This window comes from Saimiri boliviensis, chromosome 6 (assembly GCF_048565385.1).
Source record: "Saimiri boliviensis isolate mSaiBol1 chromosome 6, mSaiBol1.pri, whole genome shotgun sequence".
In the NCBI taxonomy this organism is placed as follows: Eukaryota; Metazoa; Chordata; class Mammalia; order Primates; family Cebidae; genus Saimiri; species Saimiri boliviensis.
Genome location: NC_133454.1, coordinates 83,643,669 through 83,661,176, shown reverse-complemented (window position 1 = coordinate 83,661,176; position 17,508 = coordinate 83,643,669). Strand labels below are relative to the sequence as shown.

General features: G+C 41.2%; 1 protein-coding gene across 1 annotated transcript in view; it reads right to left on the bottom strand.

The window, feature by feature from the left end:
* Nucleotides 1-17,508, bottom strand: part of SPON1 (spondin 1) — a 311,628-nt gene that overhangs the window by 279,542 nt on the left and 14,578 nt on the right. The window contains exon 2 of the mRNA XM_003919854.4: nucleotides 11,737-11,843. Within this exon, the coding sequence (XP_003919903.2) occupies nucleotides 11,737-11,843 (107 nt within the window). The remainder of the gene's footprint in view (nucleotides 1-11,736; nucleotides 11,844-17,508) is intronic.

Genomic DNA, 17,508 nt, shown 5'->3' with positions numbered 1-17,508 from the left:
GTTTGAGCCACGGCGCCCGGCTAAAATACTTTTTTTTTTTTTTTTTTTTTTTTTTTTGAGACGGAGTTTTGCTCTCGTTACCAAGGCTGGAGTGCAATGGCGCGATCTCGGCTCACCGCAACCTCCGCCTCCTGGGTTCAGGCAATTCTCCTGCCTCAGCCTCCTGAGTAGCTGGGATTACAGGCACGCGCCACCATGCCCAGCTAATTTTTTGTATTTTTAGTAGAGACAGGGTTTCACCATGTTGACCAGGATGATCTCGATCTCTTGACCTCATGATCCACCCGCCTCGGCCTCCCAAAGTGCTGGGAATACAGGCGTGAGCCACAGCGCCTGGCCCTGCATGATTCATTCTTAACTTCCTTACCAGCAACGGAAAGTTCTAGAGTACTTTCTTGTTGTTTGTTAGTTTAATGTACTATCATAAATCCAAATCTCTCATCTTTTACTCTTGCAATTGGTTATTTGGATCCACTTGGGTGGTTTTCTGTGTTTCTCTCTTCCTCCATTAGCTTTCATATTGCTAGATCTGATCTATCAATTTAACCTGCTCAAATCCTGTGATTCCCATTCCTGATCTCAAATGTCTGTTTCCCTTCACATCAGTGGCCATGACTGCCATGATGGAATGCCCATATTCCATTGTGTTGAGTGCAGGGTTTGTGTGTGTGTGTGTGTGTGTGTGTGTGTGTGTGTATGTGTGTGTGTGTGTGTTGGGGGGGGATTAGGTGATGGGACCATCTTGGCAATACACATCAGAATCATAAAAAATGTCCACATCTGATTCATATCCCAAGAGCTGCAGTTTCAGTGACAGCCAGTGACTGGGGCAGTGGAGGCAGGAGCAGCCTGCGAGGGTTTCAAGGTCTCCATGGGCACAGGAGGTGAGCAGAGGCAGTTTAAAGGTGGCACTTGGGATGAAAAGTAAAGAATCTGACAAGGCAAAGGCATCACATTCATTTTAAAACTCACTTGCACAGGAGAGATCCAAGATGGCTAAATAGGAACAGTTCTGGAGTGCAATTCCCAGAGACCAATGCAGAGGGTGAGTGATCACCACATTTCTAAACGCATTTTTACTGACCAGCAACCAGGAGATTCCTGGACCAAAAAGCATCACAAGCTTCCAGCACAGCTATTTCAGCCAGTGACGTGGGTTTCCACACAAAAACTCACACAAATCTGGGTGGAATGGCACCTGGAATGCCTCGGAGACAGAGCTGTCCATTCAACTGAAAAAAAAAAAAAGGGCCAGAAACAGGGAGCCAGGTGATCTGGCTTGGCAGGTCCCACCCCACAAAGACCAGCAATCTGAAATGCTCTGGATTGAGAGTTTTACTGGAAATGCAGCCAAATCCGGGACAGTTCAGTTCAGCAAGGGGAAGGGCATCTGCCATTACCGAAGCAATCCACCACTACTGAGGCAGTCTACCATTACCAAGGTAGTTCGCCATTACTGAGGCAGCCCACCATTACGGAGGCAGACCAGCATTATGGAGGCAGACCACCATTACTGAGGCAGTTCTAACTGTACCTCTATAAAAAAAAACCACAAGGACGTTTACACAGAAGCTGGGCAGAGACCGTGGCAGCTCACCAACACCTCTGCTAGCAGATTGTGACTAGACTACCTCCTTGCTGGGTATTTTTTTAAGCTTTTTTCACAATCTGAAAAAAAGGCAGCAGCACACCAGGAACTTATAAATAAAGCCCCACCTTCCCAGGACAGAGCATCTGGGAAAAGAGGCAGTTATGAGTTCCACTGCAGCAGACTTAAACATACCTTCCTGGCAGCTCTGAACAGAACAACTGAGCTCCCAGCATAGCACTAGAGCTCCTATAAGGGACAGACTATCTCCTCAAGCAGCTCCCCAGTCCACATTTATCCAAAGACACACCACACAAAGGAGAGCTCAGGCTGACATCTGGCGGGTACCCTTCTGGGACAAAGATAACAGTAGAAGAAACCAGAAGCAACCCTAACTATTCTGAAGCCCCTACAGGGGATCCCCAGGCAAACAGGGTCTGGAGTTGACATACAGCAGTCCTGCAGCAGAGGGGCCTGACTGTTAGAAGGAAAACTGAAAATCAGAAATAGCATCAAAATCTACAAAAAAGGACGTCCACTCAGAGACCCAATCTGAAAGTAACCAACTACAAAGACCACAGGTAGATAAATCCACAAAGATAAGAAGAAACCAGTGCAAAAAATATGAAAATACCAAAAACCAGAATGCTTCTCCTCCTCCAAGGGATCACAACTCCTCACCAGCAAGGGATCAAGGCTGGATGGAGAAGGAGTCTGATGAATTGACAGAAGCAGGCTTCAGAAGGTGGGTAATAACAAACTTCTCTGAGCTAAAAGAACAAATTCTAACCCAATCCAAAGAAACTAAGAACCTTGAAAAAAGGTTAGATGACATGCTAACTAGAGTAAATGGCTTAGAGAAGAATAAAAATGACTTGATGGAGCTGAAAAACACAACACAAGAACTTCGTGAAGCATACAAGTTTTCTTGGCAGAAACCGTACAAGCCAGAAGAGACTGGGGGCCAATATTCAATACCCTTAAAGAAAAGAACTTTCAACCTAGAATTTCATATCCAGCCAAACTAAGTTTCATAAGTGAAGGAGAAATAAAATCCTTTTATGGACAAGCAATTGCTGAGAGATTTCATCACCACCAGACCTGCCTTACAAGAGCTCCTGAAAGAAGCACCAAACATGGAAAGGAAAAACCAGTACCAGCTACTCCAAAAATGGTAAAGGCCAAATGGTAAAGATGATTGACACAATAAAGAAACTGCATCAATTAACGTGCTAAACAACCAGCTCGCATAAAAATGGCAGGATCAAATTCAAACATAACAATATTAACCTTAAAGTTAATATTGTAAATGGGCTAAATGCCCCAATCAAAAGACACAGACTGGCAAACTGCATAAAAAGTCACGACCCATTGGTGTGCTGTGTTCAGGAAACTCATCTCATGCAAGGACACACATAGGCTCAAAATAAAGGGACGGGGGAAGATTTACCAAGCAAATGGAGAGGAAAAAAAAATAAGGCAGGAGTTGCAAGCCTTGTCTCTGATAAAATGGATTTTAAATCAACAAAGATCAAAAGAGACAAAGAAGGGCATTACATAATGGTAAAAGGATCAATGCAACAAGAAGAGTTAACAATCCTAAATATATATGCACCCAATACAGGAGCACCCAGATACATAAAGCAAGTCCTTAATGACCTACAAAGAGACACAGACTCCCACACAATAATAGTGGGAGACTTTAACATTCCACTATCAATATCTGACAGATAAACAAGACAGAAAATTAACAAGGATACCGGGCCTTGAACTCGATCTGGACCAAGCAGGCCTAATAGACATCTACAGAACTCTCTACCCCAAATCCAAAGAATATACATTCGTCTCAGAATCCACAATGCAACTACTCTAAAATTGACCACATAATTGGAAGTAAATCACTCATCAGCAAATGCAAAAGAATGGAAATCACAGCAGTCTCTCAGACCACAGAGCAATCAAATTAGAACTCAGGATTAAGAAACCAACACAGAACCACATAACTTCATGAAAACTGAACAACTGGCTCCTGAATGTTGACTGGATAAACAATGAAATGAAGGCAGAAATAAAGATGTTCTTTGGAACCAACAACAATGAAGACGCAATGTAGTTAATGATCCTAAATATACATGCACTGCTTTAAATGTGTCCCAGAATCTCTGGAACACATTTAAAGCAGTGTCTAGAGGGAAATTTATAGTAATAAATGCCCACATGAGAAGTGAGGCAAGATCTAAAATCAACACCCTATCATCAAAATTAAATAAAGGGTATTCAATTAGGAAAGGAGGAAGTCATTGTCTCTATTTGCAGAGGACATGATTCTATATTTAGAAGATCCAATCGTCTTAGCCCAAATTCTCCTGAAACTGATAAGCAACTTCAGCAAAGTCTCAGGATACAAAATCAATGTGCAGAAATCACAAGCATTCCTATACACCAATAATAGACTTAAAGAGAGCCAAATCATGAGCAAACTCCCATTCACAATTGCTACAAAGAGAATAAAGTATCTAAGAATACAACTAACAAAGGATGTAAAGGACCTCTTCAAGGAGAAATACAAACCATTGCTCAAGGAAATAAGAGAAGACACAAACAGATGGAAAAACAGTCCATGCTCATGATTAGGAAGAATCAGTATCATAAAAATGACCATACTGCCCAAAGTAATTTATAGATTTAGCGCTATCCCCATTAAGCCACCAATGACCCTCTTTACAAAACTGGAAAAAATCACCTTAAACTTCATATGGAACCAAAAGAGAGCCCACATAGCCAAGACAATCCTAAGCAAAAAGAACAAAGCTGGAGGCATCATGCTACCTGACTTCAGACTATAGTATAAGGCTACAGTAATCAAAACAGTATGATACTGGTACCACAACAGAGATATAGACCAATGAAACAGAACAGAGGCCTCAGAAGCAATGCCACACATCTACAACCATCTGATCTTCGACAAACCTCATAAAAACAAGCAATGGGGAAAGGATTCCCTGTTTAACAAATGGTGTTGGGAGAACTGGCTAGCCATGTGCAGAAAGCAGAAACTGGACATCTTCCTGACACCTTACACTAAAATTAACTCCAGATGGATTAAAGACTTAAACATAGGACCTAATACCATAAAAACTCTAGAAGAAAACCTAGGTCCTAGGTAAAACCGTTCGGGACATAGGCATAGGCAAGGACTTCATGACCAAAACATCAAAAGCATTGGCAACAAAAGCCAAAGTAGACAAATGGGATCTAATTAAACTCCAAAGCTTCTGCACAGCAAAGAAACAATCATTAGTGTGAACTGGCAACCAACAGAATAGGAAGAAATTTTTGCAATCTACCCATCTGACAAAGGCTAATATCCAGAATCTACAAAGAACTAAAACAGATTTACAAGAAAAAAATAAACCCATTCAAAAGTGGGGGAAGGATATGAACAGACACTTCTCAGAAGAAGAGATATATGAGGCCAACAAACATATGAAAAAATTCTCATCATCACTGGTCATTAGAGAAATGCAAATCAAAACCACATTGAGATACCATCTCATGCCAGTTCGAATGGCAATCATTAAAAAATCTGGAGACAACAGATGCTAGAGAGGATGTGGAAAAACAGAAACACTTTTACACTGTTGGTGGGGGTATAAGTTAGTTTAACCATCATGGAAGACAGTGTGGTCCTTCCTTAAGGATCTAGAAATAGAAATTCCATTTGACCCAGCAATCCCATTACTGGATATATATCCAAAGGATTATAAATAGTTCTATTATAAAGACACATTCACATGTATGTTCACAGCGGCACTGTTTACAATAGCAAAGAACTGGAACCAACCCGAATGCCCACTGATGATAGACAGGACAAGGAAAATGTGGCAAATATACACATTCCGCAAATGTGGAATACTATGCAGCCATAAAAAATGATGAGTTGTGTCCTTTGTAGGGACATGGATGAATCTAGAAACCATCATTCTCACCAAACTGACACAAGAACAGAAAATCAAAAACTGCATGTTCTCACTCATAGGTGGGTGTTGAACAATGAGAACACAGGGACACGGGGAGGGGAGCATCACACATGGGGGTCTGTTGGGGAGGCTAGGGGAGGGGCAGCAGGGGTGGGGAGGTTGGGGAGGGATAGCATGGGAAGAAATGCCAGATATAGGTGACTGGGGTATGGAGGCAGCAAACCATCTGACAAAGGCTAATATCCAGAATCTACAAAGAACTAAAACAGATTTACAAGAAAAAAATAAACCCATTCAAAAGTGGGGGAAGGATATGAACAGACACTTCTCAGAAGAAGAGATATATGAGGCCAACAAACATATGAAAAAATTCTCATCATCACTGGTCATTAGAGAAATGCAAATCAAAACCACATTGAGATACCATCTCATGCCAGTTCGAATGGCAATCATTAAAAAATCTGGAGACAACAGATGCTAGAGAGGATGTGGAAAAACAGAAACACTTTTACACTGTTGGTGGGGGTATAAGTTAGTTTAACCATCATGGAAGACAGTGTGGTCCTTCCTTAAGGATCTAGAAATAGAAATTCCATTTGACCCAGCAATCCCATTACTGGATATATATCCAAAGGATTATAAATAGTTCTATTATAAAGACACATTCACATGTATGTTCACAGCGGCACTGTTTACAATAGCAAAGAACTGGAACCAACCCGAATGCCCACTGATGATAGACAGGACAAGGAAAATGTGGCAAATATACACATTCCGCAAATGTGGAATACTATGCAGCCATAAAAAATGATGAGTTGTGTCCTTTGTAGGGACATGGATGAATCTAGAAACCATCATTCTCACCAAACTGACACAAGAACAGAAAATCAAAAACTGCATGTTCTCACTCATAGGTGGGTGTTGAACAATGAGAACACAGGGACACGGGGAGGGGAGCATCACACATGGGGGTCTGTTGGGGAGGCTAGGGGAGGGGCAGCAGGGGTGGGGAGGTTGGGGAGGGATAGCATGGGAAGAAATGCCAGATATAGGTGACTGGGGTATGGAGGCAGCAAACCACATTGCCGTGTATATACCTTTGCAACAATCCTTTGCATAATCTGCACATGTACCCCAGAACCTAAAGTACACACACAAAAAATGTCCATATCCTTTGCATTGTGATTACTCTTCTGGGAACCTGTCCTAGTGAATAACACCAAATGAGAAAAAAAGTTTTATGCAAGAAACTGTTTTGTCTCCATTATTTATAATAGTGAATGGCAGATTTAAAAATCCTAACATCTTATAAGGGGCTTGATTAAGCTTAGGTTAGTGTAATGAGAGCAAGTTTTCCTATGAACTCAAAGAGAATTCCTGAGAACAAGCTTGCAATCACATGTTATTTTTAGAAAAATGTATCGAAAGCCCTTTTAGGTTCTAAAGTGGCTCAGAACCTATTAAATACCACTAAATATTTATTGTTAATGTAAAGATCACAAAAATAGTTTAAAAACAGGTGATTACGAATATAGAAGACTATTAAAATATACTTGTTTGTATGGTGTTGATGGGCTCTTCTCAGGCAAATATCCTTTGAGACTTTTTTCCTTTGAATGGCAGACTGTTACCTAAACTAGTTGATGCCTACAGGCCTTAAATTAAAAATAAAACAAGGCAATGAATAGTATTATACACCAGTAGCTTAAATTTTAGGGCAAATACTGTGCTTAAAATTCTGTCTCTAAATATTCATATGCCTACCCTGTGCTGGGCATAGTTGCTGCTGGGGATACTCTGAAGATAGATTAAAATCCTGCCTTGTGGAGCTTATAGTTCAGTGGAAGGTGACAGATGACACACAAGTCATTAAGTAAAATAGCATGTCAGGTGGCAATAAATGCAATGGGAAAACACCAAGTCAGGGAGAGAGAGAGTCTAGCTCAGAAATGGGAGGAGGAATGACATACCTAATAGGGTGATCAGGGCAGGCCTCCCTGGGAAAGGGACCACTGAACAGAGACCTGAAGGAGGCAAGAGAATGAGCCAGGCAGCTGGCTGGCTCACAGCATTCCAGGGAGCAGTTTTTGGTAATATAATTTTTAAAGATTGGTGGGTTACTTTTGTACTGCCGGTCCTTGAGTTCCTTGCCACTTTCGCCGAATCAGCTATCTTATCATAGAGAGGTTCTACATCTTCTGATATCTAGTGTGTGCCAGTGCTGCTGTGCTGGAACCTGCTGTTATGGCCAGAGCGGGTAGCCCCATCCCCTTCCCCTTGGCCTTCTTTGGAGAGGTGAGAGCTGTAACCCTTACTCTCCCTGGTACCAGGAAGCCCATTCCCCGTATCACTAAGTCTAAGGAGGTACAAAGGCAGCACTAAAATTTGCTTTTGTTGTGTTTGTATTTTGAGAGTCTGTGTTCTCTGTATAAGGATTAACTCATAAAGAAGCAAAGCAACCCTCTCTCAAAGTCACTTTTAGAGCCGCAAATGTAATCTTTAAACACATTTAAAGAATATTGAGTGACTGTAGTTAACAACAATGTAGTTTGTATGGCAAAGTAGCTAGAAGAGAGGACTTGAATTGTTCCTATCACGCAGAAATTAAAAATATTCAAAGTGATGGGATACCTCAAGTATTTGGTCTGATTATTACACATTCTTTATATATAGTAATATCACATGTATCCAACAAATGTGTTCAATATTATGTATCAATGAAAAAAAGGGTATTAGAATTTTGTGGCTGTTAACAACCCTCAAAGTCATATTTGAAGCAAAGGTGTTAAACAAAACTATCTCTATTTGTTAATCTCTCTCTCTCTCTCTCTCTCTCTCTCTCTCTATATATATATATATATATATATATATATATATAAGTAATATATGTATATATTATATATATACATATAAATATAAATTACAATGGCATTTGTCCTTTCTGATTGTTTGCTTATGTTTCAATGGATGGCTTGTTGACTTTCTGACACATCTTTCAGCAACAGAGGTCAATTTATGGGATAATGACAAGGAGGACTCCTTAAGCTTCGTGAGGACTATCTCTGTTTTTCTCACTCCCCTATCTCTAATGCCTAACTCAGTGCCTGGCACCCAGCAGGCACTCAACAAATGCCGCTGAATAAATGAATGACTCCAAAGACAACAGCTTTGGTACAGTAAGAAAATACTTTCATACTAGATTTGGAAGGGACAGCATGAGGGCCACATATCATAAGAGAGGTAAGATGAGGGGCATGGGCTATGATTCCTTTCCCCAAATCTCCGAGACAATTGGAACCCAGGTGGAGTGTGCATTTTGATAGCACAAGGGTAGGGTAAGACAGGGGTGAGGAGATGACATTTGAGAACTAAGAAACTGACACAGTGTTTGGACCTTTGAGATGCTGGACTGTCTTGGTGAATATACAGAACTCCTTAGGGACTCAGTTTCATCATATGAAAAATGAAGATAACAATACTGACCATACAAGGTTGCTACAAGAATTAAGAAGGTTAATGCATATAAAGCACCTGGTGCAGACTGTTGAAAAAGTCATAGTGGGCCCTTATTTTTTCACTTAACGGGTATATATTGAGAGACAGCGTACACAATGGTCACAGGCAGGGACCTGGAGACAGACTGCTGGGGTTTGAACCCCAGCTTTATCACTTGGAGCTGGGCGTCTCTGGAAAGTTACTTAGTTATTCTTTGGCACAAGTTTCTCTTCTGTGGAAAATTGGATAATAATGCTTACCTCATCATGTCACTCTGAGGATTAACTCAGTTAACAAATGTAAACCACTCAGAACGGTGCCTGGCACACAAGCACTATTTAAGTGTTAACTATTGTTGTTATCATATGCTAAGCATTTTCATATTCTTATCCCACTTTGATCCCTCTAGGGCTGGTGGAAACAATGAGAGAATAGATAGGAAGAGACAGATGTGTAGACGTGATGTAGACGTGATGAAGGATGTCCTGTTAGATGGACTGGTCTATGTTTCATTAGAATAATGGGTCCCAAATCTGAGCGTGCATCAGATTCACCCTGAAGGCTCATTGAAACACAGGTTGTGAGGGCCCCACCCTCAGAGTTTCTGATTCAGTAAGTCTGGATGGGCTTGAGATTTTGCATTTCTAACAAGTTCCCAGGTGGCGCTGATGCTGCTGGTCCTGACACTGCATTCTGAGAACCACAGCTTTGTAGCAAGAGAGAATGTCTGAAGCTCCAAGAGGAGGAAGAAGGGAGGATGCATACAGAGATAGGAGTTCTACAGCAGTCCCAAACAGAACTGAGGTATGGACACTAGCAGAAAGAGTCAAACGTTCATCCATTCATTCAGCAAATATTTATGCACTGCCCACTATGAGCAGGATGCTGTATTCACCCATCAGTTGCAAGAACAAGGATTAAGCTGAGCAGAAACAACTGTGAGTCAGAGAGGACTATCAAGGTACTGAGTTTAGCCAGAACAGTGTGGCTGTGGTTTCAATGTGTCCCCCAAAGTTTATGTGTTGGAAACTTAATCCTGAATGCAACAGTGTTGGGAGGTGGGGCCTAATAAGAGGTGAGGAAGTCATGATGGCTCTACCTTTGTGAATGGATTGTCGTTATCATGGAGGTGGGTTAGTTATCTTGAGAGCGATTTATTATAAAGGTGAGTTTGGCCCCCTCTTGCTCTCACCTTCTCTTGCCCTTCTGCCTTTCTCCTTGGGATAATGCAGAAAAGGCCCTCATAAGATGCAGGAACCTTGATGTAGACTTTCCAGTCTCAGGTGTTACCTAGTCTCTGGTGTTTTGTTATAGCAACACAAAATGGACTGAAACAAGCACTAAACAAGCTTAGGCAAGTGATTTCATCTCTCTAATTTCAATTTCCTTGTCCAAAAATGGGGATAATAGTTCCTATGTTTAATTCTCAAAACAACCCTAGTACAAAGATAAACTCATTAAACTAAGACAGGGTAAACTAAGATAAAGCGAAGCACTTAGCATAGTTCTGGCATATGGTATGTGTCCAACAAATATTGGCTGTTGTTAGTATTGTTATTGGGCCACCCTTTCAGATACATGCCAAGAGGTTCGTTGCCATAGAAGGACATTACAGTCAGTGTGGAATTAAGTCTCACTAGGCCCAAAACCTAGAATCCTAGATAACAGAAAAAAAATTTAAGTCACAGGATACAAAATCACAACCTGGCCACAAGGGTTAAAACATGCCTTTGGATGGGTGCGGTATTTGGGTCAGGGCCCAGTCTCCAGCAGCCAGCTATGGGTATAAGTGTTCTTCCTTAGTTTTTTTCTTCTTAGTTTGCAAATGTTAGATAAAAATGAATTCCAGAACAATGGAAATCTGAGAGGAGAAGTGGTTACAGCAAATTTGGCCAGGCCTCCTGCTAGGATCACTCCAGCCCTTCTGGGATGTGTTCTGACAACTTGCCGGCTCCTTTCTAAACCTCTGAAAGGGGATGACGTTCCTACCACTTCCCTTGGAAGAATATTCCACAGTGAAATATGACTCACTGTCAGGGTCCTTGTCTGTGCACTTCCCTTTCTTTTCTTGACCTACTTTTGTCTTACTGTGCCCTTTCATGCAAAGTCAAATGAAGCCTCCCCTTGAGGAGGTTGTTCTGTGAGGTCTGACATTTAAAGACCATTACCACCTCTTAAACTCAGCCCTGTTCATTTAACCAGGCAAAGCATGTTTAATTCTTTTAATCTTCCCGTATAAATCAATCTCTACATTCCCTTAATAGTCCTTATCCTGTGCTTTGAACTCCCTCCAGCCTGGCAGTCCTGAGCTCTTACTCCGTTTACACTTGAGAATTAACCAGTCAGTCACGAAATGCCTGTGCAGGCAAAACAGCTAGGCCTGGCCAGGGTTCCAAGTGCTCTTCCCACGCTTGGCTGCCAAAGGGTATTGTGGGCCCAGAGAAGAGCACCATGATCTGCTGAGACAAAGCAAGACCTACCTAGTGGCAAACCTTGCTCAGATAGGTGTGGGCATTTGCTGCCTGCTCCATCATGATGCTTTGAAACGCACCTTGCCCAGCTGGCCAATGGTCAAGGGACTGCATGGGAAGCCACCTGAGACAGGTGTACCTCTCTAGTCTCTACCTCCCAGGACAAGGAGGGCCACTGAATAAGCCCAGGCAGGGGTCTTACCTGGAAGGTCCCAGCATGGTCTTCTTCCTTATCACCCTCTCTGTTCTCTTTGAGTGCAATTAATGTGAATCCTCTGAAGTAGGAGGGAGGAGCAGCTGAAAGTGTTACTGTAGAGAGAGAAGAAAGCAGGTTTTAAGTATAAGAAACAATTATCATCCATTTGTCAAATGGGATAGACCTGAGTTCTCCATCAATATCCCAGACCTGTGGGTTAGAGAGGCCGTGGACAGTGGTGAAGCCTTCATCCATTGAGTAGAGAACTCTTACCCCCTTCACTCATCTCCCTCTTACATTTTAGAACCTGTTAAATATCTGAGCTGCTATCTCACTTGGGGATTTTTGAACAACCAAGAATGTGGTGAGCTCTCTCTCAATAACCATAATTTGTTAAAGATAGTCCCTGGTCGGCAACTCGTCTTGACAATTGTCTAACATTACACTTCCATTAGATCGGCCCAAGAGAAATCTAGTTCTTTATAGCACATAATCCTGTAGAATGACCTTTGCGGCAGAGGCTGCTGTGTGTTCTTCAAAACACATTTCATTTTTCTTGTGGAAACTCAGCTAGACCACATTTCCCAGCCTCCTTTGCAGTTAAGTCAGCTTTATAACCAAGTTCTGCCTGTGGAAGCCAGGGACAGACATGATATACAGTAGCCCCCTGCAGATAAGGCCTAGACACATGCCAAGACCCCAAGTGGAAGCCTGAAATCATGGATAGTACCCAACCCTATGCTTACTGTGGTTTTCCTATACATATATAACTACATATACATATATATCTATGATAAAGGTTATAAATCAGGCACAGTAGGAAAGCAATAATAATAAGAGAGAAAATTTATAACAATACTCAAAACAGCATGCAATTTAAAACATAAATTGTTTATTTTTGGAATTTTCTAATTAATATTTTTGGACCACAGTTGACTACAGGTAACTGAAACCACAGAAAGCAAAACCTCGAATAAGTGATTACTGCTATACTCTACTTCCAAGCCTGACCTGTACAAACTTTCCACATGACCCTCCACTCTCACTCTGTTGCCTCTGCTTGCTTCATGCGGTGTTCAGCAGATGCCTCTGATGCCCCAGGAGGAGAGCCGTGAAACCACAAGAGGGAAAGAAACTGGGTTTTTAAAACAACTCCATAGAAAATCACCTGCTGACCGGAAACATCCATATTGTTCTTTGCATGAGCTGGAAATAAACTTATGTTGTAGAGGGCTACCTGTTACAGCAGCTGGAATTATAAATCTGTTATACTCTTCCTTCCTACGTCTAACCAGAGAACGATTTTTCCATTAAAATCTAGCTCAACGGCCTTCTCAACAAGGCAATGGTGGTCTTCCCTCCCACTGGAACCCCAGTCTCCTGAGATGGAAATCTTTTACTTTAATAATTTTTTTTGTACCGAATTGTAATTCTTTGTTGATTCACCTTCTCCACTGGACTATGCTAATACAGGAGAGGTGCTGGGTTTTTGTTCTCTTTTAATGCCCAGAAACTAGCACAGAGCCTGGCATCTAATATGCGTTCAAGTGTCTTCAAATTGATATAAATTGGGATTTAAATTAATTTACTGCCTGCATAAAAGTGCTAAGATTCTGGAAATTAGATATGGAGTTATAGACTATTAGAACTTCAAGGGATCTCATGTATCTTCTAATTCAGCCTTCCAACTTCACAGATAGGAAAGTAAAACATCGGAAGATCCACAGACACACCTAGGATCATAAAGCCATCCAGCAGTCAACTTAGGGTCAGAATAGAAGGCTCACTCTTCCCAGTTTAATACTCTGCCCATGTCTTCAAAAACTGAATATATTCATCATGTTATGGATCTTCCATAAGTATTGACTGATTATTAATTTTTTAAACTTAAAACAATTCATTTGGACATATATTTGTGAATATGATACGCAGCCTCCTGTTAAAGAGCAGCATTTAGTTTTCCAAATTCCTTAAACTGATTTTAGTCCTGAAAATGAAGTGTTCTAAAACTCAAACAAATAAAACCACTACCTTGGATAATGTATCAGCTGCCCATGAGCCACCAACAGAATGACACAGCAAAAAACTCTTAAGACATAAAGAAGGAAAATGTCATGCTGTGATTGGCTGGTTCATCCCACAAAAGTAAAGGAGCATTCTGATTGGCTACTGATGTCTTAAAACCTATCAGAGAGAAAGGAAGGAAAAAGGGGCCAGGAGTGGCAGCTCACACCTGTAATCCCAACACTTTGGGAGGCCGACATGGGTGGATCACTTGAGGCAAGGAGTTCAAGACCAGTCTGGCTAACATGGTGACACCCTATCTTTACAAAAAAATTAGCTGGGCATAGCAGCATGCACCTGTAATCCCAGCTACTTGCAAGGCTGAGGCAGGAGAATTACTGGAACCTGGTAGGCAGAGATTGCAGTGAGCCAAGATTGCACCACTGTCCAGCCCGGGTGACAAAGCATGACTCTGTCAAAAAAAGGAGGAGGAGGAATGAGGGGAAAAAAACACAATAAAGCAAAGAAGAGTAAGAAAAGTGTGGTGCTCAGTGTCAAGCAAACAAATGGTGGATATGCTGTCAGGAGACAGCTGAGAATCTCTGAAGGACAGCCAGCCAGCCAAAAAGCAGTCTTAGACTCTCCAGGGTGGGGTTGGGCAGTCCTCAAGACCATTATACACAATTCTAGAGGAAGGGAAACAAAGGACAAAGTAACAAACAGTAAGGATACCCCACCCAGAGTTCTTCAAATGCCTTTTTACCATTTTGATGTGACCTTGGCACTAATATACCACTGCTTCCAGTGGCCAGCACCTGTGGCTCTTCTCTTAAGTTGTGTTTCTGGTCCTCACGTTACTGGAGCCTGCTGTGCCTAAGATGAAAGGTCCAGCTCCCTTGCCTCAGGTGAGGACAATTCTTAGAGGTACTTTACAGTCCAAAATGGCCCTGCAAGGTAAGACTCAAACTACCTGAAGGGACCTTGCCTGGGATCACAGGCTGGCAGTATACCTTCCCAGTCACTGTCCTGCTTCCCCCTCTTCCTCTTACTAGTTTCCCCTCGGAGCACTTTCTTAAAAGAATCACTTGCATCTAAATCCTCATCTGAAGTTTGTGTTATGGATTAAGATATGTTGAAGTTCTAAGCCATACTTGGGAATGTGGCCTCATTTGGAAATAGGGTCTTTGCAGTTATAGTTTGTTAAGATGAGTTCATGCTGGATTCAGTGGGCCCTAAATCCCGTATGACTTGTGTCCCTATAAAAAAGACACAGAAAGACACAAGGAAGAATGTCACAAGATGGCAGAGGCAGATATCAGAGCCATGCATCTACAAGCCACGGAAAGCAAAGGTCTGTTGACGACCGCCAGAAGCCAGGCAAGAGGCATGGAGCCAACTTTCCCTCAGAGCCCTTTAGAAGAAAACAATACTGCCAGGTACCTTAATTTCAGATGTCTAGCCTCCAGAAATATGAGAGAATAAATTTATGTTGTTTCAAGCCACCAATTTATGGTAATTTGTACAGTAGTCCTGGGAAATGAATATAATCAGCCTCTGGGAACTCATCCCAAGACAGACAATTCCTGCTCCACAGCCACTGACTTCAGGACAAAGCTTAAACTCCACAGACCAAGATGCCCTCAAACTCTGCCTCTCCAGCTTCACAAACCATGCTACCATTCCCCTGCCATTCTACATTTCAATCCTGGGATTCACTCTGTAGAAGTTTCCTGAAAATCCCTGTCATGTCACCCTATGGTATTTTTTCAAGTGCTTTTCATATATGATCAAGCTCCTCCATTCCTGGCAAACGTCACAAGTCAGCTAAATCTCCACTCTTTGTGTGATGTTCCCTCTGGTTTACCCATAAAGACCTGGGTGCTCTTTCTCTTGGACCCTAGTGAGATTAAAAATATCTACATAATGGGCATAGTAACAGCATTTACCTCAAAGTATCTTGGCAAGGTATAAATGAAGTAATATATGTAAAGTCCTTAGTTACTATGAACTCATTTTCAGTGATAAGATTATCAAATTAGATTACATTTTGTGTTTATGTGTTCATTTACACATTTGTAAGACCTTCGAGGGTAAGAAACCATCTGAGCTCAGCACAGTGACCAGTGTGGAGCTGATGTGCAATTAAACTTACGTAAGTGTTCATAGACTGGTTGGCTCAGTATTGTTAAAGATGTCAATTGTCCTCAAATTGATCTATAGATTTAATCAATCTAAATTAAAATCCCAGCAGGCTCTCTGTGATATTGACAAGCTGGTTCTAAAATTTACAGGGGAATGCAAAAGGCCAAGATTGTCCAAGATAATCTTAATGAAAGATGTGCAAAATTGAAGGGCTTACATCCCCAGATATCAAGACTTATGCAGCTACAGAACACTGAGCCAGTAGATTACAGCAAGGAAAGAAAAACAGGCCAGTTGAGCAGTTGAGGGTCCAGGAAAGTTCCACAAATATACAAAGTCTGATTTATGACAAAGGATGTATTAGGTTGGTGCAAAAGTAATTGCAGATTTGGCCATTAATGGTTTTGTCACGGAAAAAAACTACAGTTCCTTTGCATCAACCTAATACATCAGAGCAATGGAGAAAATATAATCTCTTCAGTATGTGGTGCTGGGACAACTGAATGACCGTGTAGTAAAAGGTAAATCTTGGCCCATAACTCACTTTATACACAGAGTAAGTTCCACATGATTGTAGAGGTAAGTGTGAAAAGTAAAACAAAGTTTTAAGAAGGTAGCATGGAATAAAATGTGAATGACCTTGGAGTAAGAAAGATTTCTTACACAGAGCATTAAAAAGCACTGACAATAAAGGAGAAGATACATGAATGGGGTGATATCAAACTTTTCCTCATCAAAAGACACCATTAAGCGTGAAGAAGCAAGTCACTGAGTCAAAGAAGATATTTGCAGCCATATAACCAGAAACTGACTTTTATTTAAAATATATCAAAAACTCTTTCAGATTAATAAGAAAAAGACAGACAACCCAACAGGAGAAAAAAAAAGACAAATGCACAAACTAATACTTCACAAAAGAAGGTGCCTAATGGCCAATAAACATACGAAAAGGCTCTCAACCTCATTAGTCAAGAGAGGAAATAAAAATTAAATCTACAATGAAATAGTACTGTATATCTACCAGTTTGGCTAAATTTAAAAGAATTAACAATACCTAGCGATGTTAACTGAACTTTCACACACTGTTGATGGAAGTGAAAATTAGCAATTTTACTGCTAAATTCTTTAGAAGTGTTTACTAAAGCTGAACATACTCTTATCCTATAACCCAGCAATACCATCTTAAATCAACAGAAATGCATATATATGTACACCAAAGGTACCTATAAGACTATTCATAGTAACATTATTCTATTAGTAGCATCCAAGTGGAAATACTCAAATGCCCATCAGCCCTAGAATGGGTATACAAATTGTGGCATATTCATATAGCCAAATGCCTCACAGTCATGAAAACGAACACATACCGCCACATGCAACAGGGATAAATCTCACAAAGGTAATCCCAAGTGACAGAAGACAAGCACAAGAGAATACAAATGGTATGATTACATTTATATATATTTACATGAAGTTCAAAAACAGGAAAAGTAATTCACAGTGCTACAGGTCGGACAGTAGTCACACGTACAGGAAAGGGAGGGAGTGCAGCTTGGAGGTGGCACGGGGATGCTGCAGGAGGGCTAGTCGTGGTTTGTTTCTTGATATGGGTTCTGTTTACACTAGCATAAT